General features: G+C 45.4%; 1 protein-coding gene across 5 annotated transcripts in view; it reads left to right on the top strand.

The window, feature by feature from the left end:
- Positions 1 to 24,030, top strand: part of CERS3 (ceramide synthase 3) — a 237,151-nt gene extending 213,121 nt beyond the window's left edge. For all 5 annotated transcript variants that reach the window (XM_073618371.1, XM_073618374.1, XM_073618372.1 and 2 more), the window contains 3 exons: positions 1,846 to 1,952; positions 5,210 to 5,363; positions 19,584 to 24,030. In XM_073618371.1, the coding sequence (XP_073474472.1) occupies positions 1,846 to 1,952; positions 5,210 to 5,363; positions 19,584 to 19,700 (378 nt within the window). In that variant the 3' untranslated portion in view covers positions 19,701 to 24,030. The remainder of the gene's footprint in view (positions 1 to 1,845; positions 1,953 to 5,209; positions 5,364 to 19,583) is intronic.
- The last annotated feature ends 1,961 nt before the right edge of the window (positions 24,031 to 25,991 follow it).

Genomic DNA, 25,991 nt, shown 5'->3' with positions numbered 1-25,991 from the left:
CAATTAAGGTAGGAATCTCCAAAACTACATACATTTGCTAAAGTGAGTGCTCAGAGGACTTAGAGAAGAACTCCATCTTTGCACACACTTTACATAGTTCGCTTGGGCCAAGCTGGCCCAAACAAACTATGTCCCTCACTAACCTGTGAGGCCTTTGGATGTGCGGTAAAAAACTGTACAGTATGTAGCTTCGGCCACATACAGTATACCGCACTGTGTTCCGGGTGCGAGCCGAGACTTCCTGCCTCATACACGGAACACGGAAGAGTCTACCGCAGCGGCGCTCAGCCGCTCAAAGCAAGCTATGCATTCCATCAATGAATACAACGCTTCTTGTGATTGGCTGAGTCAGATAGTCGTGCTGATAATGTCATAACCTGTCAGCCAATCAGGGGAAGCTTTGTAGTCATTGAGAGAATACATTGCCTGCTCTGAGTGGCTGAGCACTGCTGCAGTAGACCTTTCTGTGTTCCAGGTATGAGACAGTAATGCCCCGTACACACGGTCGGATTTTCCGACGGAAAATGTGTGATAGGACCTTGTTGTCGGAAAGTCCGACCGTGTGTGGGCTCAATCACACATTTTCCATCGGATTTTCCGACACACAAAGTTTGAGAGCAGGATATAAAATTTTCCGACAACAAAATCCGTTGTCGAAAATTCCGATCGTGTATACACAAATCCGACGCACAAAGTGCCACGCATGCTCAGAATAAATAAAGAGATGAAAGCTATTGGCTACTGCCCCGTTTATAGTCCCGACGTACGTGTTTTACGTCACCGCGTTCAGAATGATCGGATTTTCCTACAACTTTGTTCGACAGTGTGTATGCAAGACAAGTTTGAGCCAACATCCGTCGGAAAAAATCCATGGATTTTGTTGTCGGAATGTCCGATCAATGTCCGACCGTGTGTACGGGGCATTAGTCTCGTCTCGCACCCGGAACACAGTGCGGTGTACTGTATGTAGTTTCAGCTACATACAGTTTATGCCGCACATCCAGCAGCCTCACAGGTTAGTGAAGGACATAGTTCGTTTGGGCCAAGCTGAAGTGTGTGGAAAAATGGAGTTCTTCTTTAAAGTGAAACTAAAGCATCAATTTAAAAAATTTGCAAGCGGGCAGGCTCTTTACTGCAGAAGAGGCATGCAATGTCTCTTGTGCAATAAAAATAACCTACCCGCCAGCACGCCGTCATCTTTGGAATGTACACTGAGCTGCGCAAGCACAGCTTGGTATACATTTCGGCACTGCGGCTGTGTGCCGGGATGACTGCTCTTCTGCACATGCGCAGGGGCGATGTCATCCTGCGCTGGCCAATAAAGACAGCCGCAGCCTGGCACCCAGAGGAAGAAAGATGCCAGCTCCAGAGAGGGACATTGGACCTTTGAAGCAGAGGTAAGTGTTGCAGACTTTAGTTTTGCTTTAAGTGAGTCCGGTGCAAAGTGCCTCAGCTTTGGACCAATAATTCCATAAGGAATCCGCAGGAATAATGACCTGACCTGGAGCACTGCCGACTGCAGGACTGCAACACCGAGAACACGAATCTAGCCACTTGCCACCAAACCATGTACATGTACGTCGATTGACTTCAAGTGGTTATACCGGTATGATACCTGTAGCAACCGGCATCGTCCCGGTATTGGTTTTTTTCAGCTGGCGGTTGATTTTCTTGTAAAAGCCATCCTATCGGCTAATTAGCTGCTGGATGGCCTTTACAAGTAGCAGGAGTTTGTGTCTTTTGTACCTGCATGAAGTTTCGTTCTATTGCCTTTCCGTGAGCACTGACAAATTGTTTCTGTATCAGTAATACACTTCATGTGTGAATTTCCTTTTTTTTTTCTAGGCTGCGAAAATGTGCAGTTATGCTCAGTGGAAGAAGTCGTGCAATGTGCTGTTCGGCGTATTCGCCCTGGTGTTCGCGGTCAGCCGACTCGTTGTCTTCCCTTTTTGGTAAGTTGGGCAAAAAAAAATACACAACTTTTTTTTTTTTTTTTCCTTTTTAGCCATTAATGTAAATGATTCAAAAGCTTTAAAGCTAAACTCCAGGAAATCAGCACTTTGTGCAATGTGCTGAATTATTAGGGGTTAAAAGAGAACTTTTGGATTTAGAAAAAAAAAAAAAAATGATACTCATCTATAGGTGGATGCAGCATTGGTCTGATGCTGCATCTGTCCCCCACTGGCTCTACACTGAGAACTGAGCAATCAAAGACTGGTGATCGCTCAGCTCTCAGCATTCTGTGAGAAGAGAGCCAGGGACTGTCAGTTTCTGGCTCTCCGCTCTATTCCCCCCACATGCGTTCACTGAGAGGCTGAGCCATCTTCTGGTCCAGAGTTCTCAGTGCTCTCTGTTTTCACTGAGAGTGGTTGGCCTGTGGGTTGTCCTGTGTTGATGTGTGCCTTTTTGCTGCTAGTTACTGATTGACAGACTTATAGCAGCATTTTGCGAAAGAATCACTAGCTTCAGTTGCTGCCTATTATTTAGTATAGCTGCCAAAATCACAGTAATGAATATAAAATTCTTATACTTATGTTGGCTGCTACAGATCACCAAAGAAAAGGGTGATATTCATTACTGGCACATACTACTGAATCAGGTATGTGACATGGCGGTTCACAGCCTAACCACATTACATGGGCTCTACACACAAAAGAGTAGACATTAACAGTAATAAAGGACATTCCTCAACTAGTACAGGAGTCCTTGTTGGCAGAACATTTTCCTCCAAGACTACAGGTGCACTTTAACCACTTGCCCACCACGCTATAGCCAAAAGACGGCTACAAGAGCGGTCGTCACAGTTCTGGGAGGGTGTCTATTGATGTCCTCCCAAAACCCCGCCCCCCTGTGCACCCCTGGGGTGCGCATCGGGTGCACTGTGTGATTACTGTGTCTTTTGGACACAGCTGATCACAGATCAAGGTAAAGGACCAATCACAGTGGTCCTTTACCATGTGATCAGCTGTGTCCAATCACAGCTGATCCCATGTAAACAAATACCAGTTATCGGCATTTCCTTTCCTCAGCGCTGTCACAGTGGGAGGAAAGGAAAGGCAATAACCGACTATCCTGAGGCAGCACACATTTACACCATCAGTGCAGCATATCAGTGTCCATCAGTAAAGCAGAAAAATGACTTATTTGCAAAACATAACTTTTTATTAAAGCGGAGTTCTGCCAAAATTGTTTTCCTTTTAAAGTCAGCAACTACAAATACTGCAGCTGCTGACTTTTAAAGTATGGACACTTACCTGTCTAGGGCGCCCGTGATGTCCTCACCCGAAGCCGATCTGTCCCTCGGCTCTCGGGAGGAGGCACCGCCATCTTTGGTAAGGGAATCAGGAAGTGAAGCCTTGTGGCTTCACAGCCTGGTTATCTACTGCGCATGCGCAAGTCGTGCTGCGCATCCTCAATGGTCCCTGCTGTCTTCTGGGACCTGTGTGTCTCCCAGAAGGGGGTGGGGGGGGTGGGGGGACTGATCAGCGGAAGTTCCACTTTTGGGTGGAACTCCGCTTTGATTACATTTTTTTTAATATATTGCTTTATAACAATTTTTTCTAAATTTTCAGCCTTTTTTCGTTTATCAGCACATACAAATCCCAGTGGTGATTATATACCACCAAAAGAAAGCCCTATCTGTCTCAAAAAAATGCTAAAAATTTCATTTGGGTACAGTGTTGCATGACCGCGCAGGTGTCATTCAAAGTGTGACCACGCCGAAATCTGAAAATCGGCTTGGGCAGGAAGGGGGTGAAAGTGCCCGGTAGGCAAGTGGTTAAACACAATAGTTTGTGTCTGACACACTTAACATGGTACCAGCTGAGAACACATTCTCAATGAAGGGCAGAGATACTTTTGAGTAGATAGCTTTTATTAGTCTAGATATTTTTTCCTTTGTTTATATGGGACATTTTGAATTAAAACTAATTGGTCACTTGGCCAATTTAAGCAAAGTGACAGGTTCTTGTAGCAGGCCACGTTCTCTCCATTGACCCACTGATGATCCCTGTTCAACTGTTGGAGCCCGTCGCTTACTTCTTAGGCCTCTTTCAGACGAACGATCCGTTCAGGTCCGCCTGTCAGCTTTTTAGGCGGACCTGAATGGACCCTCCATAGACCTTTATGGAGCGTCGGATGTCAGCGGTGACATGTCCGCTGACATCTGACCCGCTCCGATCCGAAAAAGTGTAACGGAGGAAAAACCTACTTTTCCATCCGTTATCGGATCGGGTGACGACGGACTCTACGGTCCGTCGTCATCCGATCCCCCATAGGGGAGAGCGGCACTGTGACGACGGACCTGTCATCTGCCTGTTCAGCGGGGATCGGCGGAGCGATCCCCGCTGAGCAAGCGGATGTTCAAGGGGCGGATCATCTCGGATCCGTCCCGTGTGAAGGAGCCCTTATACTTCCAGGTATAAGGGAATGTGGTGACCTCACCTTACTCCCAGGTTGCAGTCATTAAGCAAGAGCAGCCAATTGCCAGGCCCAAACACAGTCATGTATGGAGGGGTGGAAGGTCATTAACTCTGTGTGAGGTCCAACATGGAGCTTACACTGGAATTACACCCAGTGTTCTGACTGCTAGTGACTGGGGAGCATGGTCAAGATGACTATCTGTGTGGTGGGGGAGCCCTAAATGGGTAAAGTGTGAGCTTCCTTTTAAAGTATTCCTAAAGGATACCTTTTTTTGTTTTGCTTAAAATAGAATGGGGGTAATACTTGTGCAACCATATTGCACAGAAAGGTCCCTTAATTCCTCCTCTAGCAGTCCACGCCAGCATCGTCCACTCTTTCGGGTGCCTCCTTAGCAAGCCAGATGCTAAGGAGGCACCCCTGCGTGTGCTCTCCCGAGCGGGGCTGCGTGCATCAATAGATGCACACAGCACTGGTAAGCCATGCCTACACTCCCTCCTCACAGAAAATTTTACTGACCCAGTGGCTCCTACTGCCCCCAGTGTCTCCTGTGAAAGTAAGAAGTGTGAGGAGCGGTGCTGCAGTGGAGGCAGCGCTGGAGTGGTGACGGGGCTCAGTTAAGTGTTTAGGGCTGGCGGAGGGGCTAAGACAGGTAGCGGGGCGTTTGTTGCCTTAATGCAGAGAATGCATTAGGGTTAAAAAAAAAAAAAAAAAAATGAAGCAGTGATATTGTAATGTCCTCCATTGTTTTAGCAGCTGTTTAATAATTGACGGTCTCCTTATTTTGCAGGATTATTTATGCCACAACGGTCTATCCTTTGTATTACTGCCCACGATTTTTCCTCTACTACTTCTTCAACATGGTCATGTTTGTGCTGCAGTTCCTTCATATATACTGGGCATATCTCATCTTCAAGATGGTGCAAAAGATGCTTTCTGGAAATGTAAGTTTTTTTTACAACAGTCATTTTTAGTTGAGATAAGATGTAGTGAAGTACATAAAATAGAAGTCTGCAACAAGCTAGATAAAGCGCCTCATTGAGCATTGTAACGGAAAACTGTAGCAACCATGAGTTTCCTAGTCAGTTGCTTGAATAGCATAGCAAGCGGCTATTAAATAGGTTTTAAATTATGAAATAGATGTGCAATGCGTGAAATGAATTATTCAACCAAGAACCTTTCAACACAAACCCACCTCCACCATTTACGTTTTAAGAGTCCATAAACCCTCACGATTTTGTCAGAGTAACATCAGTTAGTTGCAAAACTCTTAATGTGCTATTGCCATGTCAAGGACTAGGCCCTGATACACCAGCTGTTACGACAGTTCCAGGGTTGACCTTTGGAGATTTAGGACCCAGCCAAAATTCTGTCGGCTTTTCACCGTCTGTTGCCAATTGGCCTTGAGGCCATCCTCTGATGATATTCCAGAATGGGAATTCCCATTTTTCCAGGAAAAGCTTTGGACCCTTTGGTCCAGGGTGCAGGAATGGCATTCTTCGGAGTGGCCCTCTGTGCTGGGTTTGATGGTCAATGTCCTAAAGCTCAGGGTGATTCGACTTCAGGACTGGACCCTCTTAGTCTGGTCCAGGTCCAATCCAAAAAAATGATAATGAAATTCAGCGCTGACTAATAAATGGACTTATCACAATAAATGCAAGCAGGCACTAAGGTCAATTCAAAGAAATACCTCAAAAGCATAAAACATATAAAAAGTGCTGCGCAAATAAAAGTCCTTAAATAAAATAAATGTATAAAAATGGAGTGACAAAATCAGAAGACAAAGACCACCAGTGACAATTAAGCTGAGATCAATATCTGGATGGTGACAAATCCCTCCACCGGGCATGGATGGCCCCTCACCTCAGACATTCGACCTGAAACAGGTCACACCGCTTATAACCATAGATGGATCAATCTGTGTGGTTGTTGGTTCCTCCTTTACTTCACAGCACACGGTACAACAGCGGATGTTACATAAAAAACAAAGGGCAGACCATAGTGCACTCCGTGGCTACTTTATTAAATATATAAGGAAGGCAAATAAAACAGACACTTACAAAGACCGGCACTCCGATCCGAGTGCCGGCTGATAGGCGTGTGATCGTGTCTGCGACTGACCGCGGGTGACGTCATACGCTCCTTCCCCCGTTCCAGGTCCAATCCAACAATGGCACGGTGGCAGAGAACATAAGGCAGAACCAGGGGGTCAGGCAACTCTTCGAGAAGTGGAGCTCATTATGAATTGGACAAAATTTCACATTCCAGCCAAGGTCTGCAATGCATATTCCAGGAGTGGAAAATTGGTGAGTGGGCTTCTTATGCCACCAACAGCCCCAGAGAAGTGTTCTACTTACTCAGTCTTCAGTGGTAGTGCCATAAAACTACTGGCATTCAGACTCGCCAACAAACTGGACAAAGTCGTGTCCAGTTCCAGGGATCTGTTAGGAGTGGTTGCTGTTGTCATTCTATGGAATCACTCCAGGCTGATTTTTGCTTTCCACCCCCCCCCCCCCCCCCTCCCAACTCCTACCTTATCTGCATACCAGTGAATTCTCATTGCACCGAACTGGCCCAGGAGGGCATGAAACTTGGACATAGTCAGACTTCTAGCAGACTCTCTGTGAGTCCTATTGGATCTCCTTGACCTTCATTCTCAATGACCTGTGTGCTGTCCTGCTTCATGGTTGCTGGCTTTTACAGCTTGGCTGTTGAAGCCCAGATCTTGAGGGATTAGGGGTCTTTTGGACTTTGTGATTCCAACCATGCTAAAGGCCAGAAAGTCTTCATCCTATAGGGTTTACCACTGCAAATGGAAATAATACTTTGCTTGGTGCGAAAAAGGGAAGTTTCATCCCAGGAAATACTTCATGGCACGGGTTTTATCCTTCTGTCAGGATTGGATAAGTCCTTGACCCTGAGGACTTTTAAAGGTGAGGTTTGTGCCTTGACAATGCTCCTTCAGAGACTACTAGCTTCCAATTCCCTGGTTGTAACTTTTGTACAAGGGGTGACTCGCATTGTACCACCTGTACGCTCTCCCTTGACTCCTTAGTATCTATACCTGGTGTTGTCAGGCAAGCTTTTTTTGAGCTTTTGAGCTTTTCTGTAAGGTTGCCTTGCTTGTGGCAATCACTACAATTAGGAGAGTGTTTGAACTTGCAGCCTTATCCTGTAAGACCCCTTTCACACTGAGGCGCTTTATAGGGGTTTTGGCGCTAAAAATAGCACCTGAAAAGCGCCTCTCATGTCTCCCCAGTGTGAAAGCCTGAGTGCTTTCACACTGGGGCGGTGCGCTTGCGGGACGTTATGAAAAGTCCTGCAAGCAGCATCTTTGGGGCGGTGGAGGAGCGGTGTATAGGTGTATCCACCGGCCCAAAGATGCTGCCCATTGAAATGAATGAGCAGCACTGCCGAAGCACAGGCGCTTTTAACCCTTTCTTCAGCCGCTAGCGGGAGTTAAACACCCCCCCCCCCCCCCCCGCGCGCGCGACGAAAAGTGCTGCTATAACTACGCTAAAACTAGTGGCGCTTTACCGCTAATGCCGGTCGCTTTCAGTGTGAAAGTAGCCAAAGGAACAGTTTCTTCTTCACAAGGTTGTTTTGATACCTTGGACCTCCTAGAACTCTCTGCCTAAGGTGGTCCCGGGACTTCATTTAAACATTTAAACCAAGAAATAGGGGGTTATTTACGAAAGGCAAATCCACTTTGCACTGCAAGTGCACTTGAAAGTGCAGTCGCTCTGAATCTAAGGGGTAGATCTGAAATGAGTGGAAGCTCTGCTGATTTTATCATCCAATCATGTGCAAGCTAAAATGCTGTTTTTTATTTTCCTTGCATGTCCCCCTCAGATCTACAGCGACTTTACTTCCAAGTGCACTTGCAGTGCAAAGTGGATTTTCCTTTAGTAAATAACCCCCATAGTGTAGCTTTCCTTTTGTCTGACTCCTAAGCATCCTAAGGAGATTACTCTCCACTGCCTGAATGTAGTTTGGGGTGTGCGAGTCTACCTCACAGCCACTGTCTGGATTTGTCAAATCTGACACTCTGTGAAACCTGAGAGTTCCCGGACGGGACAAGCTGCCTCTCGATCTTCAATTGCTAGGTGTATTCGGCAGATCATTACTCAGGCATACGCCCTGAAGGGGAAGGTTCCCCCTTTTCCCTGTGAAGACTCGCTCCACCAGAAGTGTAATGTACACTCTTGTGTAATGTACGATTAAAACTTTCTTTTTAAAATCCTTTTCTTGGAGTAGAACACAGGTCCCTCCCCTTTTGTTTTGCTCTGATGTTGCTTGCTGGAAAGACTAAAGCCTGGTACATACTATCATTTTTTTTTTTTCTGAACGAAAAAAAAAGAAAAACTAAAGAGCTCAGGAGGAGATCCTGTACTAACAATCTGATGTTAATATAGCAATCTCCACACTGAGCTATTGTGTTCTCACAGGGGGACAGCCCCCCCTGCCAGAACACACTGGTGAGCGCTCTCAGCCATTGGCTGAGAGCAGCGATCAGATGCCAATCAGCAGACATTTTTCGGTCATACCCCTTCAACAGAAGCCAGACGTTCATCTGGCTTCCGTCAGGCCGGCTGTCATAATCATGAGCTGAATGTCGGCCGTTTCTATTGAACCGGCTGATGCCACCCAATATTTGGCCCGTGTGACAAAGTCATTTACTCTTTGTAATAAATTTGTAATTCCCACTCTTTGAGGAATCCGGTTTTTACATAGTTCCAGGTTAGGCGCCACAATACACGACCAGTACATCCTTTAGTACCCTGTTTCCCCAAAAATAAGAAGTAGCGTAATTGTCGGTGATGGCTGCAATATAAGCCCTACCCCCCAAATAAGCCCTAGTAAAAGTCCTTGAAGGTCTTATTTTCAGGGTAGGGCTTATTTTCAGGGAAACGGGGGTAGGGCTTATATAGCAGCCATCACCGACAATCATGCTAGGTCTTATTTTCGGGAAAACAGGGTAGTTCTCTAATGCCGTGTACACACGGGCGGACTTTTCGGCATCAAAGGTCCGACGGACTTTCGAACGAACGGACTTGCCTACACACGATCACACCAAAGTCCGACGGATTCGTACGTGATGACATACGACCGGACTAAAATTAGGAAGTGGATAGCCAGTAGCCAATAGCTGCCCTAGCGTCTGTTTTCGCCCGTCGGACTAGCATACAGACGAGCGGATTTTTCGACCGGACTCGAATCTGTCGAAAAGATTTGAAACATGTTCCAAATCTAAAGTCCGTCTGATTTTCGACCGAAAAAGTCCGCTGCAAGCCCACACGCGGTCGAATTGTCTGCCGGACTCGGTCCGTCGGACAAGTTTGGTCGAAAAGTCCGGCCGTGTGTACACGGCGTTAGATGTTGGCCAGTTGACAGATAATTTAGCATTTACGATGCAGCTAATTTCACATTTTATGCTACTCCAATGAACTGGAGTTTTGTTTCCAGCTTCGCATTATTCGCTCAATTACAAAAACATTACATTTTCCATTTCTTTTTTTTCAGCACTTATTGTATGCATTTAACACGGGAGGAAAAAAGGAGAAAAGACACACAATATAGTTACAAATACCCTTTAAATGAGCAAGTCAGAAGATACGCAATACCATCTAATCCATTTCAAATCAATTTATGTTAACACCATTCCTTTTCAACAGTGTGACATTTCACTCTGTGTATGATAAAAGACATTTTACACTAATTGCAGGCACTGAAATGGTATATTTAGCCGCTTGCCTTCCCCTCCCTGTTGGGGCCAATTTTCAGCGCCGATGGAAGAAAAGCCCCCCTGCATGTTCAGGCATCCACAGGCTTATCCTGTTGCTCTTTGTGTGTGTGCCAAGTGAGGATTTACAAGCAGAGTTTTGCAGTAAGCCACAAAAGCTCACACAAGCCAGGGGCAGTGCCTGCAGGAAACTTACAAGCGCAACAGACAGGAACAAAGGAATGTTCTGCACTAAGCAGAATGCTTTATGGAAATGTGCTGCTCATGTGCAGAAGCCAAATATTAGAAAACAACGTTATTTGTGCTGTGAAATACACGTCAGCTCTCAAGCTATAACCTATAATAAGGATCGCCCCTAAACTAGGTAAAAAGTAGATTTGATGGCGCTGATGTGCTAACACATTGTTATGTTTTTCTGGGATTCAACTTGTGTACACTCTCTAAAGTGGGGGCTGGCCCCTTCTGCAGATACAGTTATGTAAAACCTTAATTACTTGCTTACCGGGCACTTAAACCCCCTTCCTGCCCAGACCAATTTTCAGCTTTCAGCGCTGTCACACTTTGAATGACAATTGCGCGGTCATGCTACACTGTATGCTTTTCATTTTTTTCACACAAATAGAGCTTTCTTTTGGTGGTATTTAATTACTGATGGGGTATTTATTTTTTGCAAAACAAACAAAAAAACACTGAAAATTTTGAGAATTTTTTTTTGCAAACAGGTAATTTTTCTCCTTCATTGATGTTCGCTGATGAGGCGGCACTGATAGGCGGCACTGATAGGCGGCACTGGTGGGCACTGATAGGCGGCACTGGAGGGCACTGATAGGCGGCACTGATAGAAGGGCACTGATAGAAGGGCACTGATAGAAGGGCACTGATAGAAGGGCACTGATAGGTGGCACTGATAGGCGGCACTGATAGGCGGCACTGGAGGGCACCGATAGGCGGCACTGATGAGGCAACACTGGTGGTCGCCCAAGAATGCTGCACTGATGGGCACTGATAGGTGGCACTGATAGGTGACACTAAAAGGCAGCACTGATGATGAGGCACTGGCTTTTTTTTGGCTGACAGCTGATCACGTGGTAAAGGGCAGGGATCAACCCCTTACTCTGATGTTTGATCAGCCGAGTCTCATTGACTCGCTGATCACAGAGCGGGCCACGTGCCCCGCAGGGGGTGCGCAAGCAGCTCATACACGGGAGGACATACATGGGCACCCTCCCGGCAATTTAGGCAAAAGACAGCTACAGTGTGGGTGGCAACAGGTTAAAAATGAGTGTCTGTACTATTTTTACAATCCAGTAATAAGCTGTCTCACTCTGCTCTGCACATGCTCAGTTGCTCTCCAGAGGCCGATCTGCTGAGAGCGGAATTAAACCCTCCTATCCTTAAGGCTCTTTTCACACTGGGGCGGTTTGCAGGCGCTATTGCGCTAAAAATAGCGCCTGCAAACCGACCTGAAACTGCCCATGCTGTTTCTGCAGTGTGAAAGCCCCGAGGGCTTTCACACTGGAGCGGTGCGCTGGCAGGAGAGAAAAAAAACTCCAAAGGATCTTTGGAGCGGTGAAGGAGCAGTGTATTCACCGCTCCTGCCCATTGAAATCAATGGGGCAGCGCGGCTAGACCGCCGCCATAGCAGCGCTTTGCAAGCGGTTTTAACCCTTTTTCGGCCGCTAGCGGGGGGTTAAAACTGCCCCGCTAGCGGCCGAATACCGCCGCTAAAACGACAGTAAAGCGGCGCTAAAAATAGCGCCGTTTTACCGCCGACGCCCATACCGCCCCAGTGTGAAAGGGGCCTTACAGCCAAGGAAGCTGCTTCTGTTTGAACTGCAACTGTCATGGTGCTGCACATGTGATCAGTTATGACTCCAGCAATTTCATGGTTTGACAGTTTGGTTGAGGACACAAGTAAATCAAACTGTTTTTTTTTTTTTAAACCGGTTAATCGATAGGTTTCGTCTCGCTTTATGATTTACTGCTGGGGCTCTGGGATTCAGCAAAACGGCAGCCTCCAGCAAGAAGAAACAGGAACAATGCTGGAGGCAATTTACTGCACACACTGGTTTGGCAGCATAATTATTAATGTAGACTGTATGTTCCTTACTAAAGAACATTTTTTTTATGAAGTTGTTGTTATGGGTAAAGCTCTGCTTTAACCACTTTCCTACCGTCCACTTTCACCCCCTTCTTGCCCGGGCCAGTTTTCACCTTTCAGCGCTGTCGCACTTTGAATGACAATTGCGCGGTTATGCAACACTGCACCTATATGACATTTTTAAAAATTTCTTCACACAAATAGAGCTTTCTTTTGGTGTTATTTAATCACCACTGGGTTTTTTATTTTTTGTTAAATAAACAAAAAAAATACCGAAAATTTTGAAAAAAATAAACCGTTTTTCATAGTTTGTTTATAACATTTTGCAAACAGTTAATGTTTCTCCTTTACTGACGAGGCGGCATTGATAGGCTGCACTGGTGGGCACTGATGAGGTGGCACTGGTCGGTGACACTGATGAGGAGGCACTGATGGGCACGGATTGGCAGCACTAGTGGGCACTGTTAGGGCTGCACCGATAATCAGGACACTGATAATCAGTGCAGATGTCCCTTTCACACAAGCTGGTTATCGGCTCTCTTCTCCTCTCCTCATTCTGTCAGCGTGAGGAAGGGAATGCCGATAACCAGCTTGTGTTTTCATTGCCAAATGACAACTACAGCGCGGCCAGCTAGTCCTGGGAGGGTGTCACACGAAGACCTCCCGTGATCGCGCCTGCTGCTTCGCGCTCTGTGAACGCCGTGTCCTTAGGACACAGCTGATCACAGATCGGGGTAAAGGGGAAAACACAGTGGCCTTTTACCACGTGATCAGGGCTGGAACCGTTTCTCTTCTCCACCTAGACAAAAGAAGCTATTAACCCTTGCAGTGTGGGCACAGCCCTACTGCAAGGGATCATTTTTAATTTGCTGGAGTTGAGATTTAAATCTCCCAAATCGAATTCAGAGGAGTAGAAGGCACCTAAAAGTTTTTGTGCATATTGTTACTTACCTTGTAGAGCTCCTCAGGAGCCCTGAGGCATGGAGAGCTCCCCTATACAAATAGTGTCTTCAGTTTCTGATTCTTCACTCTCACCTCCTCTACTATTGGTTTACCCCTATAATGGACTGTCTGAATGACCAGTAATGAGGTAGGAGGAGCAGGGCCCAGAGAATCTTCACTCCCCACTTTAATGTTTTTATTGCTCCTCTTACCATCACAGCCAAGTTTTTCTTAACCACTTGACCTCCCAGAAGGTTTACCCCCCCTTCATGACCAGGCCATTTATTTGCGATGCGGCACTGCGTTACTTTAACTGACAACTGCGCGGTCGTGCAACGCTGTACCCAAATAAAATGTATGTCATTTTCCCCACAAATAGAGCTTTTTTTTGGTGGTATTTGATCACCTCTGTACAGGCAGTCCCCGAGTTATGAACGACTCCTACTTACAAACGGCCTCAAATGCCGGCCACTTGTGCTCCACGCTGGTCCTGGATACCTCCGGACACATCCCATACTGTAGTACTACATGTACTGGATGGCCAGAAGAGCCCCAGATGACATAACAAGCGCCCGGAACAGCCCACATCCATGCACAGGCGGACGTTACACTTACAAATGCAGTGTTGCCACTTACGAACAACTTCGACTTACGAACAAACCTACAGGCCCTATTGTGTTCGTAACTCGGGGACTTGCTGTATTTACTTTTGCCGCTATAAACAAGAAAAAGACCAACAATTTTTTCTGCTATAAAACATATCCAATAAAAAATTTTAAAAACAAATTTCTTCATCAATAGGCCAATATGGATTGCACTACATATTTTTGGTAAAAAAAATACAAAACAATAAGCGTATATTGATTGGTTTGCGCAAAAAGTTATATCGTCTACAAACTATGGGATATATACTGGATTTTTTTTTTTATACTAGTTATGGCAGCGATCAGCGACTTATAGCGGGACTGAAATATTGCAGCGGACAATCGGACACTGACACTTTGTGGGAACCAGTGACACTAATACAGTAATCAGTGCTAAAAATATTCACGGTCACTGTACTAATGATGCTGGCTGGGAAGGGGTAAATAGGGCAATCAAAGGGTTAAATGCGTGCCTAACCAGTGTTTATGTGTACTTTGTGTGGTGTTTATAGAGGGATGTGATGGATTTTCTTTCCCCGCTGTACAGGGAAAGGAAATCTATCACATACCTGCTGTCAGGATGGAGCTCTGCCGTGTTTCCATAGGCAGAGAGCTCTGTTCATCCTCTCTTTCTGACGATCGGCGTGTGCTGGAGGATATCCATTGGCCGGCAACCGATGGGAATAATCACAGCAGAAGTGGCACGCCCCCTAGGCAGAAGTGCGAAATCACGTATATATACGCGATTCTGCACAGGACAGCCACCCTGTAGCAGTAAATCTGTTATAGAGCGCTCGTTAAGTCTCTTAAGTTAAGATCTTCAATCCCCACTTTCATGTTTTTATTGCCCCTCTTACCATCACAGCCAAGATGTTCTTAAAAACATCTAGTACAGGTGTCTCCTGCCACCTGTACTCGCCTTGTTCCACGGATCCGCTTCTGTCTCCTGCCATCTGTACTCGGCTTGTTCCACGGATCCGCTTCTGTCTCCTGCCATCTGTACTCGGCTTGTTCCACGGATCCGCTTCTGTCTCCTGCCATCTGTATTTGGCTTGTTCCACGGATCCGCTTCTGTCTCCTGCCATCTGTACTCGGGCCTGTTCCCCTGATCCGCTTCTGTCTCCCGCCATATGTACTTGGCTTGTTCACCGGATCCGCTTCTGTCTCCTGCCACCTGTACTCGGCTTGTTCCACGGATCCGGTTCCGTCTCCTGCCACCTGTACTCCGATTGTTCCCTGGACCTGCTTCTATCTCACTCCATCTGTACTCGGCTTGTTCCCCAGGCCCGGCTTCTGTCTCCTGTCATCTGTACTCAGGCTTGTTCTCCTGATCCGCTTCTGTCCCCTGTACTCTGTACTTGGCTTGTTCCCCGGATCCGCTTCTGTCTCCCGCCATCTGTACTCGGCTTGTTCCCCGGAATCCGCTTCTGTCTCCTGCCATCTGTACTCGGATTGTTCCCCGGCCCCGCTTCTGTCTCCTGCCATCTGTACTCAGGCTTGTTCTCCTGATCCGCTTCTGTCTCCTGTACTCTGTACTTGGCTTGTTCCCTGGATCTGCTTCTGTCACCTGCCATCTGCACTAGGCTTGTTCCCCGGAATCCGCTTCTGTCTCCCGCCATCTGTAATCGGCTTGTTACCCAGACCCGTTTCTGTCTCCAGCCATCTGTACTCGGATTGTTCCCCAGATCCGCTTCTGTCTCCTGCCATCTGTACTCGGATTGTTCCCAGGATCTGCTTCTGTCTCCCGCCATCTGTACTCTGCTTGTTACCCAGACCCGTTTCTGTCTCCTGCCATCTGTACTCGGATTGTTCCCCAGATCCGCTTCTGTCTCCCGCCATCTGTAATCGGCTTGTTACCCAGACCCGTTTCTGTCTCCTGCCATCTGTACTCGGATTGTTCCCTAGATCCGCTTCTGTCTCCTGCCATCTGTACTTGGCTTGTTCCCAGGATCTGCTTCTGTCTCCTGCCATCTGTACTCTGCATACGTGAGTGGTCTCTGCATCATCATTTGGGCGTACCTGGGGGACGCGGCTTGGTTCCAGCTTGCTGCCAGTCCATCCCCTCAATCAGGGGCCCTGGTGAAGAAGCAGGCTGAGGCTTAGATTTCATGCCCTGGAAAACCCTGAGTTGGCATCCTACAATGGCTCACCACTACAGAAACCTGACAGTCGTTTTCAGGTTCTTTGAGCCGGCTCCCTGATGATGTGTGGTGGCAGTGCATAAACAGTGCAGTAGAGATTGACCTAAAGCCTCCTAAGATGCGTGAGATCAGTATCTAAGGGGGGTGCAGGAAGGAGTTGATGTCATCCTTGCCTAGGCAAGAAACCTGGAAGTGTGGGGACAGGACCCATGTTAAAGTAACAAACACACACAAACACCCACAAAGTAATATCGCATTCTGTAAGGTGGGTGGGAGAGGGAGGCAGGAGGAAAATAATAGAGAGACCTAGATGGCAGTGAAGATCTGCTTCAAGAGCTGAAGTCTTCATTAGATGCCTGCTATACATATTTGCCTTTGCAGTGAAGTGATATATGATGCCTCTGATATTTTTGCAGAATTCTATTTTGCATGTTTAGTCTGATTGTATTTCATACACAAATCTGAAGATTCGGTATATCAGGCAGTACAGCCATCAATCATGCAAATGACTCCTGAAATAAGATCTGTTAGCTGCATATTCCAAACAGACTGGTAGACTTGCACGAATACAGAGGAGCAAAGCTCATAGAGGTAACAAGCAAATATGGTTGCCCCATATCTATATACCACCGATCTGCCATAACATTATTACCACCCACCATAACCCATTGACTCCACTTGACCTCTGAAGGTATGCTGTGGTATCTGGCACCAAGCCGTCATTGGCAGATCCTTTGTTTTGTTCCTCAACCATTCTTAAGTTTATCAGACCAGGCCACCTTCTTCCATTGCTCCGTTGTCCAGTTCTGATGCTCACATGCCCATTGTAGGTGCTTTTGGCTGTGGACACGTGTCAGACCTGGTACCCTGACCAGTTTGTGGCTACACAGCCCCATACACAGCAAACTGCGAGGCTCTGTGTGTTTTGAAACCTTTCTATCAGAACCAGCATTAACTTTTTCAGCAATTTGATCTACAGTAGCTCTTCTATTGGATCGAGACAGGCCGTGAACACAAGAGTCTTTGCCGCCCGTGACCCGGTCGCCGGTTGGCCATTTTTTCCTTCCTTGTACCACTTTTGGTCGGTCCAGACCACTGCAGACCGGGAACATCCCACAAGAGCTGCAGTTTTGGAGTTGCTTTGACCCAGTTGTCTAGCCATTACTGAAGAATATTATTAATATCTAATATTCTTGTATCTCAGAGGCATTTCCGGATAAATAGCATTGATAGTCAAACTGACTTAAAACAAAGTGTGAGTTTATTGTCACACAATTGGCATCATAAATACAATGTAAAAAATATAATAGTTCAGTTCAGTGTGGGTAAAAATATATGAAATAGAATAAAAAGTTATAAAGCTGTAACAAGCTTATGAAAGCATGTGTGCTTCATGGCTGCTGTCTGTCTCCATGCTGTCTTGTGTGTCGTTCCAAGAAAAAGCAGGAAATGACGTTCTTAGTCTTCTGGCAGAATTGACAGCTGTCCCAACTTGTCAAAGTGTCTTGTAAACATGTCAGTATCATCTATCCTAGTGACTGTGAGTGTGTGTCTGTGTGTCTGACTGTGTGACCTTCAATATGGAAGCATTGGCTTTATATGTTACATGTGAACGTCATAACCTCACACCAACTTAGAACCTTGTATGGCACATATTCATTTCTGCTAACTTCAGCAATATGCTATCCAAGAAAAGATTCTAACTCAGAATCATATATGGCATAGGATTGACAAGCCCACATGTAGCACTCCATACTTGAAGTAATATGCTGATCATGTAATGTCATATAACCAAACATCTATATAATATGAACACATTTTACCAACTTTACATTAAGTAACTATATACTAGTACTTATTAATATGACTGGAACTACAAACTAACTTAACAGTATATAATCCACAATGTATATTCCTTTAGCTATGTGGACACGTGTCTATTTTTGTCTTCTCATGACATTCTATACCAAGATACCTTAAATGTCATACTCAAATTGGCTACACCAGAAAAATCCAGCAAAGCTCAGCTTTAGATGAAGAATCATGTCAAATCAATTGATCAAGGTCATTCACACATACTCTATTTATTATGATTAATCATAAAACCAAATATGTTTTGCAAGCTTGCCATGAATATAATATAACACCTATAAGTGCAGAATTATGAATTTGGAATAATATTCTAACAATTACAATTTGGCCATTGTCATAGTCGCTCAAATCATTACGCTTGCCCATTTTTTCTGCTTTTAACACATTCACTTCAGGGACAACGCGTTAACATACGGAGCTGCAGCTTGGCTCGGTGGCCCTCATAGTAAGCTGCTTGCTGTGGGGGCACTTAACAGGAGGGAGGGGCCAGGAGCAGCGAAGAGGGACCCGAGAAGAGGAGGATCTGGGCTGCTCTGTGCAAAACCACTGCAACAGAGCAGGTAAGTATAACAGGTTTGTTTTCTTGTTTTTTAAAACAAGACTTTACAATCACTTTAAACAGTGTGTCACCAAAACTGAAATTCCTATTGCAGAGGATGTCTAATATACGTCTAATTGTATCAGGAAAATCAGTGAGCCAATCGCATAAGCAGGAAATGGCATTTCTGGGGGCTTTCCGTACATCAACTCTGTACGGAACATCTCCAGGTTGCCATATTGCAAAGGCAAGTGGTTAACAGACATTTAATGCTTGCAGTTCGGGGGAAGGGGACTTTGGTGTTGTTCCCTCTAGTTGAGCTTTAACCCCCTTCTGCTCTGCCTGTAGCAAAATGCCGGGCAGTGGTTCCGTTACTCCGACTGGACATCATTCAGGATAACAGCTGGCGCGTGCCGATCGGTGATGCGGCGTGTCAGTCTGACACAATGCAACACCGATCTCGGTAAAGAGTCTGACAGGGACTCTTTACCATGTGATCAGCTGTGTCCAATCAGAGCTGATCACTGTGCAAACAGGAAGAGCCGTGTATCAGCTTTTCCTCACTCGCCTGACTACCTGACAGACGCGAGTAGAGGAGAGCCGATCGGCTGCTCTGCTGACGGGGGGGCTGTGCTGATTATCAGTGCAGCCCCCCCCCCCCGATGATGACCACCAGGTATGCCACCTATGGTCATCAGGGATGCCAATCTGTGCCCAAAAATGATGCAAATCAGTGCCCATCCGTAATGCCTGCCAGTGCCTCCTTTACAGTGATGCCCATCAGTTTCACCCATCAGTGCTGCATATTAGTGCCCATCATCAGTGCTGCCTTATCAGTGCCCATCAGTGAAGGGGAAAACTTACTTATTTACAAATTTTTATAACAAACAAAGAAAAACTTTTTTGTTTTCAAAAATTTTGGTCTTTTTATTTGTTTAGCAAAAAATAAAAACCCCAAAGGCGAAATCAAATGCCACCAAAAGAAAGCTCTATTTGTGGGAACAAAATGATAAAAATTCTGTTTGGGTACAGTGTTGCATGACTGCGAAATTGTCATTAACAAAGCGACGGCGCTGAAATTTGCATATTTGGAAGGGGAAGGAAAGTGCCCGGTATTGAAGGGGTTAACTTATATATCCAGTTGGTGTTTGAATAGCTAACCAAGTGTCTGTTCTTTCCGTAGATGTCTGGCGACGATCGCAGCGATAACGAAGAAGATGACAGCGAGGAGAACGAGGACCAGCCATTGTCCAACGGGGACGGCAAGAAGCCCATAGTAAATGGCCAACACGATCGTTAATTGCCAACGTCGCTGTGCGCAGACGTGCAGAGAAAGGGTTAAAATGAGAACTTGATTATCTGCATTCGGTTTTTCCAGACAGACACTAAAGCAGGGAAAGAGGGGGCGGGGGGGGGGGGGGGGGGGGCTTGCAGCTGGAGAAGCACATTCATCAGGAGGTGTATGGTCCTGATGGGACCAACTGCGTTCCAGAGGCGACACAGCCAAAGTTCCAGTCCCAACCATAAACTAACACAAGAAAAAAAAAAAAAAAATAGAATGAAGACCTTGTTCTGTGTGCATGAAGCAGCAAATAAGAAAAAAAAAACAAAAAAAAAATCTTTTGTCCTGCTACAGAGAAAGAAGAACAAATTACGGCCTCCTCTGGAAGTACAAAGGACACTTAAAGAGTGTGTGAGAGGGATGATAGCCGAGTTCCTTACTGCTTTCCAGGCTGTTCTGATTACATCTGGTGACAACCAAAGAAGTTTTTGGGGTTTGGCTCAGAACAAGGTTGTCCCAAAATGCACCAGGGACACGGCGACCGCCACCGCCCCCCCATAACGAGTCACAGTGTTTTCTTCCCCGCCTGAAGGGGTTAACTTCCGCAGCGTTCCAAAAAAAAAAAAAACGAAGAAACAAACTCCGCCTCCTCCTTGGCTTTATTTATACCACATCCAGGAACACAAGAGGAGCTCTGTATAGAATACACACAAGATTAGCTGTGTGCCTGCTGTGACTTCATCCTGGAGGTGTGTGGGTGGGGAGGAGGGGGGGGGGGGGTTAGCCGCATGACTTTCTGCCAAACTTGCTTCAGAGATGACCACAGAAAGAGCGGGCTGCGGAGCTCGCCATTAACACACATCACACCCCCCGAGCCTGCTTTTAAAATGAAAAAGCAGCCATTGCATTTTGGAACATGCTTCTTACAAAACACGAAAAACTTCCGTAAGCCAAGTGTGCACACTCATAGGGGGTTGGTTTACTAAAGGCAAATAGGCCTGTTCACTTTGCAGGGGAACGTGGTAAAAATCCACGTTTGAAGAAATTCCCCCAATCACGTAATATTAATATTTTTTTTGCTTGCACGTGATTTGATGATCTTCAAGTCAGCACAGCTTCCCAGTATTCCCTAACTAATAGTAAATGACCAAAAAATTGTCTTTTATTTTATATGCAGATGGGTGTTCTGTGCAAAGTGAATTTTCACCATTTTCACTTTCACATAATACCCTCACAAATTGCAGACTCCTCCTTTGCCTTTAGTAAATCAACCCCTTAGTGTCTCACAGGGACTATGCAAAGAATACCCAATCTCATGCAAGCAAGAAATAATAAAATGGTATTTTTTGCTTGCATATGATTACATAATTTAAGTCAGTTGACCACTTTGCAAGCGCATTTTCCCTTCGCTTAGTGAATGTGGGGAAGCTGTGCTGACTCCCATCATCCATTCATATATGCAAGCAAAAAATGTGTTGTTTTTTTTTTCTTTTTCTTCTTTGTATGTAGTTGGGTGTTCTTTGCAAAGTGAATTTTCACCATTGTAACTAAGCTAAAGGATGATGCCCTTACTAAGTGCAGACTTCTTTGCCTTTAGTAAATCAGCCTCATTGTGTTTCAAAGAGACTTTGCAAAAAAAAAACAATCTCGTGCAAGCAAAAAAAAAAAAAATAGCATTTTTGCTGGCATATGATTGGATGATGGTAGTCAGCTGATCACTTCACTTTTTGCTTGCACATGATTGGATGATGAAAGTCAGGTGATCATTTTGCAAGCGCATTTTCCTTTAGCTTTGTGAATGTGGGGAAGCTGTGCTGACTTCCATCATCCATTCAAATGCAAGCAAAAATGTTGGGTTTTTGTTTTATTTTTTTTTTCTTCTTTGTATGCAGTTGGGTGTTCTGCGTTCTTTGCAAAGTGTATTTTCACCATTTTCACTAAGCTAAAGGGACGATGCCCTTGCAAAGTGCAGACTCCCTTGCCTTTAGTAAATGAACCCTTTAGTGTCTCACAGGGATTTTTCCATCGTGAATGTGGGGAAGCTGTGCTGACTTCCATCATCCATTCACATCCAAGCAAAATTATATATTTTTTTCCCTCTTTGTATGTAGTTAGGTGTTCTTTGCAAAGTGAATTTTCACCACTTTCACAAAGCTAAAGAACAATGCCCTTTGCAAATTGAAGAGCTCATTTAATGCCTTTAGTAAATCATCCCCCATTGATTTTCATTGCTGTTGTGCTGGTGTAGGAATCTGGCACAGGCACTGGATTCGGAGTCCAGGCCCATGTAACCTCCGCCTTCAATGGAAACCTGTCATGAGAGTAACAAAGTGCTGACTTCTGAAAATGCTAATGTTACTGGCAGTCATACTGACCTTTGTACTCAGATAAGGAGGTCTGGCTTGCAAATCTGCATATTTGCTTGAGAGTGGTTACTCGAAAAGCAAAAAAAAAGTAATTGGGATGACATAAGACCTCGTCGTTCACACAGGGGTACCAATGCGTACGCTGGTGCAAAGGACAGGCTTTGCCCACCCGGGATGCACATGTGTTCCATGCATCCCCGTGCAGGCAGTCTCATTCATCTCTTTTGGGATTCAGCAGGCGGCACGGGCACAGCCACTGTTCCCAGTTTGAAAGCTGTGCGAGTGCACAGCCCCGGGCACAGTCAGTGTGCGTTTGGAGCCCTACACTGCTGTCAGATTGGGAGCAGCCATGTGGGTGCGCAGCCCGGAGCGCAGACAATGTGTGTTTAGGACCGTGCATGTGAACTGCTGTCAGATTGGGAGCGGCCGTGTGGTGGTGGGTGCACAGCCTGGAGCGCAGACAGTGTGCGTTTGGGGCCATGCACGGCTGTCAGATTGGGAGCAGCGGCTGTGTCCATGCAACCGCTGAATCCCAATAGACATGAATGGGACTGCCTGCACGGAAAACCGCCTGTGCATCCCCATGTGGGCAAGCACAGCCCTTGCGTGGGTGTAAGCTGTAGTACGCCCCCATGTGAACAAGGCCTAAAAAGCAACCCATGACTGGTGCACAGCCCCGAGTGCTGACAGTGTGCGTTTGGGGCCGTGCACGGCTGTCAGATTGGGAGCAGCGGCTGTGTCAGTGCAGCCAATGCGTCCCAATATACATGAATGGGACTGCCTGCGTGGAAAACACCTGTGTATCCCCATGCAGGCAAGCACGTCCCTCGCACAGGGTGTAGGCTGCAGTACGCCCCATGTGAACGAGGCCTAAAAGGCAACACATGACTGGTGCACAGCCCCGAGCACCGACACCATGTGTGTTTGGGGCCGTGCATGGCTGTCAAATTGGGAGCAGCAGCTGTGTCCATGCAGCCACTGAATCCCAATAGACGTGAATGGGACTGCCTGCACGGAAAACACCTGTGCATCCCCATGCGGGCAAGCACGTCCCTCGCGCGGGTGAACGAGGCCTAAAAGGCAAACCCAGGACAGGCCTAGTTTCATAAGGCAAAGGGCAGTGTGCACATTGTAGTGGGCAGTCATTAGTTATGGGTCAGGTCACTGTACATCACTTCTCTCTGCACCGCCTGTTCCACAGACCCCCCTTGTTGGTGCCGAGAGACACCCCCGAAATGTCTAATGGGAAAAGACGGCATTGTAAACACGGCTTTATCGCGTACATATAACCTAGATGTATTTTCATTTTGAGTTCATTTCTAATACCCCTGAAATCAGTTTCTATATTTTTTTTTTTTTTTTTTTTTTTTTTACTTTTGCTAAATGCTGCAACCTAAACCAGCATAATCCAAGCCTGTGCCTTCCCCTTCCGCTGAACCTCCAGATCTTCATTTCATTCAGTGCTGCCTTAATGTACATCGGGCTGCTGGTCAATGCGAATAGACCCGCAGCCTTTGTATAGGTCATTGGGCCTGCTAAGTGCTCTATGAGGCCGGCTTCATATATGTCCGGCTGCGGTTCGCAGCCCAGGGTTGCGGTGCGTTGCTGTTCACTGGTTCAGGTGCGAATCCGTTACAAATTTTTTTTTTTTTTTTTTTTGCCTGAATTCGCACCTGAATCAGATCCAAACACGCAAAGGGCCCTTTTGGAATGCGGAGCGCCGCCGCTGCCCCCAGACCTGTGAGACCCGGCTCCATTGAGAGCCGGTCACACTTGCATGTCATGCGAATTGGATGCGGAGGGAAAACCTGCATTTCATTCGCACATATGTGAACCCGGCCTTCAAGTTTTGTTAACCTGTTTGGCTTAAGAGCCAAGAGACTTTATTTTTTTTTCTATTAATACTTAATAGAGTGGCAATTTGGGTTTATCCCCCCCAAAAAAAAAACAAATTAAAAAAAAAAAAAAAAAAAAAAAAACAACATATAAAGACCAAAGCTTTGTGGATTGGAATAAAAAAAAAAAAAATAACATTTCAGTTCAGTATTGTCTGCTGCAGACTGATTAGGAGATAGCTGTTTTATGTCAGTGCTAAATAGTCTTTTACACACTAATTTTCTATTTGTAATTCTGTCCACTTGTAAATAAAAACGCCAATTGTGTTGAAGCCGCATACAGTACTGGTTTTTTTTTTTTTTTTTTTTTTTATAATCTATTTCTTATTAATGTTTTAATATAAAGTGTCTTACTGTGAAGTATGAGCCACATGTATGAAATGGTCTTCCTTCTGTCAGTTTATACAGTCATGGCCAAAAATATTGGCACCCCTCCATTTCTGTTAGACATGTGCACTGCCAAAAAAATTTGTTCCTTTTCGTTTTTGTTTCATTCGTTTTTTTTTTTTTTTTTTGTTTGTTTTTCTTTTCTGGTCATTCGTTATGATCGAAATTCGTAAATTTGTAAATTTTGTAAATTCGATAACCCAAAAATTCGTAAATTCCAAAATCCGTAAATTTGAAAATTTATAGTCGGAAATGTGAAAATTCATAAATTTGGAAATTCGAAAATCCTAAATCCGTAGATTAAAAATAACTAACTAATAATAACTATTAGATTATAGGTATTGGAATTTCCTTTCAAATTTGGCTGTTAGTGCCAGTAAAGAGTAAAGAATATGAATTTATCCGAAGTTACGTATTACCCGAAAATAACGAATGTCACGTCTAAACAAATGGAACGGAACAAATTAATATTAATAAAAAGGTTTTATTTTTTGTTATTTATTATTAATTCATTACGTTCCATTCATTTAGATACGGCATTCTTTATTTCTGAAAATTTTTAACTTTGGATAAATTCCTATTCGTTACGGTCACTAACAGCCAACTTTGAAAGGAAATTCCAATACCTATAATTTAATAGTTAAGTTATTAGTTATTTTCGAATTTCCGGATTTTCACATTTCAGGTTTTCCAATTTTGAATTTCCGGATTTTCCAATTTTCGATTTGGTAAATTCGAAAGTTTGAAATCTGTAAATTCATAAATTTGGAATTTATGAATTGTCAGGTCACCTGAGACCAGGTGACAGATGCACTCCGTAGGAGTTGGAATTGCACCGCTAAGGTAGTGGACCCTAGGACTAAGTTCTGCGGATAGTACCCAGGGAGGTTCAGGAAGCAGGTCTACTGGATCACTAACACAGATCCCACTGGGAGCTAGAGCATAGATTCCCCAGGGTGCGGAGTCTAAGAGGCAGCAGGTGTTCACCAGAGCCTCTAGTGGTGAGGATGGACTGCGCTGCAGTCTGGCTCCAGGTTGCGGCCCCCAGGTTCTCACAGCTCACGCTCACGGTAGACTACAGAAGAAGGAAGCAGCAGGCTGGAACAAGGATAGTAAAGGGATAAGGCAGAGGTCAGGGCGACTAGCAGACAGGAACAACAGAGTACATGCCAAAGGTTCAGGGTCACAGGCAAGCAGGGGTAGTCGAGAACATACCATGGTCGATAACAGAGACAAACGAAGAGCACATGGCAAGCAGGAAGCCAAACACACAATGAATACACAATGGTTGATCAGCACCGCTGGCTTGCAGTGCACAGGTTAATATACGGTTCCCTGATAGGGCCTGGGGTCGAGCCATGCTTAGAGGAGAGGTTATAAAAACCAGCAGGTGAGAATGGCTGGCCTCTTAGTCTGAACACATGAGATGAGGTAAGCTGACAGATTATTGCATAACCCTGACACGAATATTCAGGAATTATTCGGCACTGTAGCTAATCTCCTTGGACGTGGATGAAAAAGAGAAAAATTGATCAAAGATTGCTATGAAGGATTGTTCGAATGGTGGATAAAGATTGCGATGAAGGATTGTTCGAATGGTGGATAAAGATTGCGATGAAGGATTGTTCGAATGGTGGATAAAGATTGCGATGAAGGATTGT

This window comes from Aquarana catesbeiana, linkage group LG03 (assembly GCF_042186555.1).
Source record: "Aquarana catesbeiana isolate 2022-GZ linkage group LG03, ASM4218655v1, whole genome shotgun sequence".
Taxonomy (NCBI): domain Eukaryota; kingdom Metazoa; phylum Chordata; class Amphibia; order Anura; family Ranidae; genus Aquarana; species Aquarana catesbeiana.
This window is presented reverse-complemented; position numbering and strand designations above follow the sequence as displayed.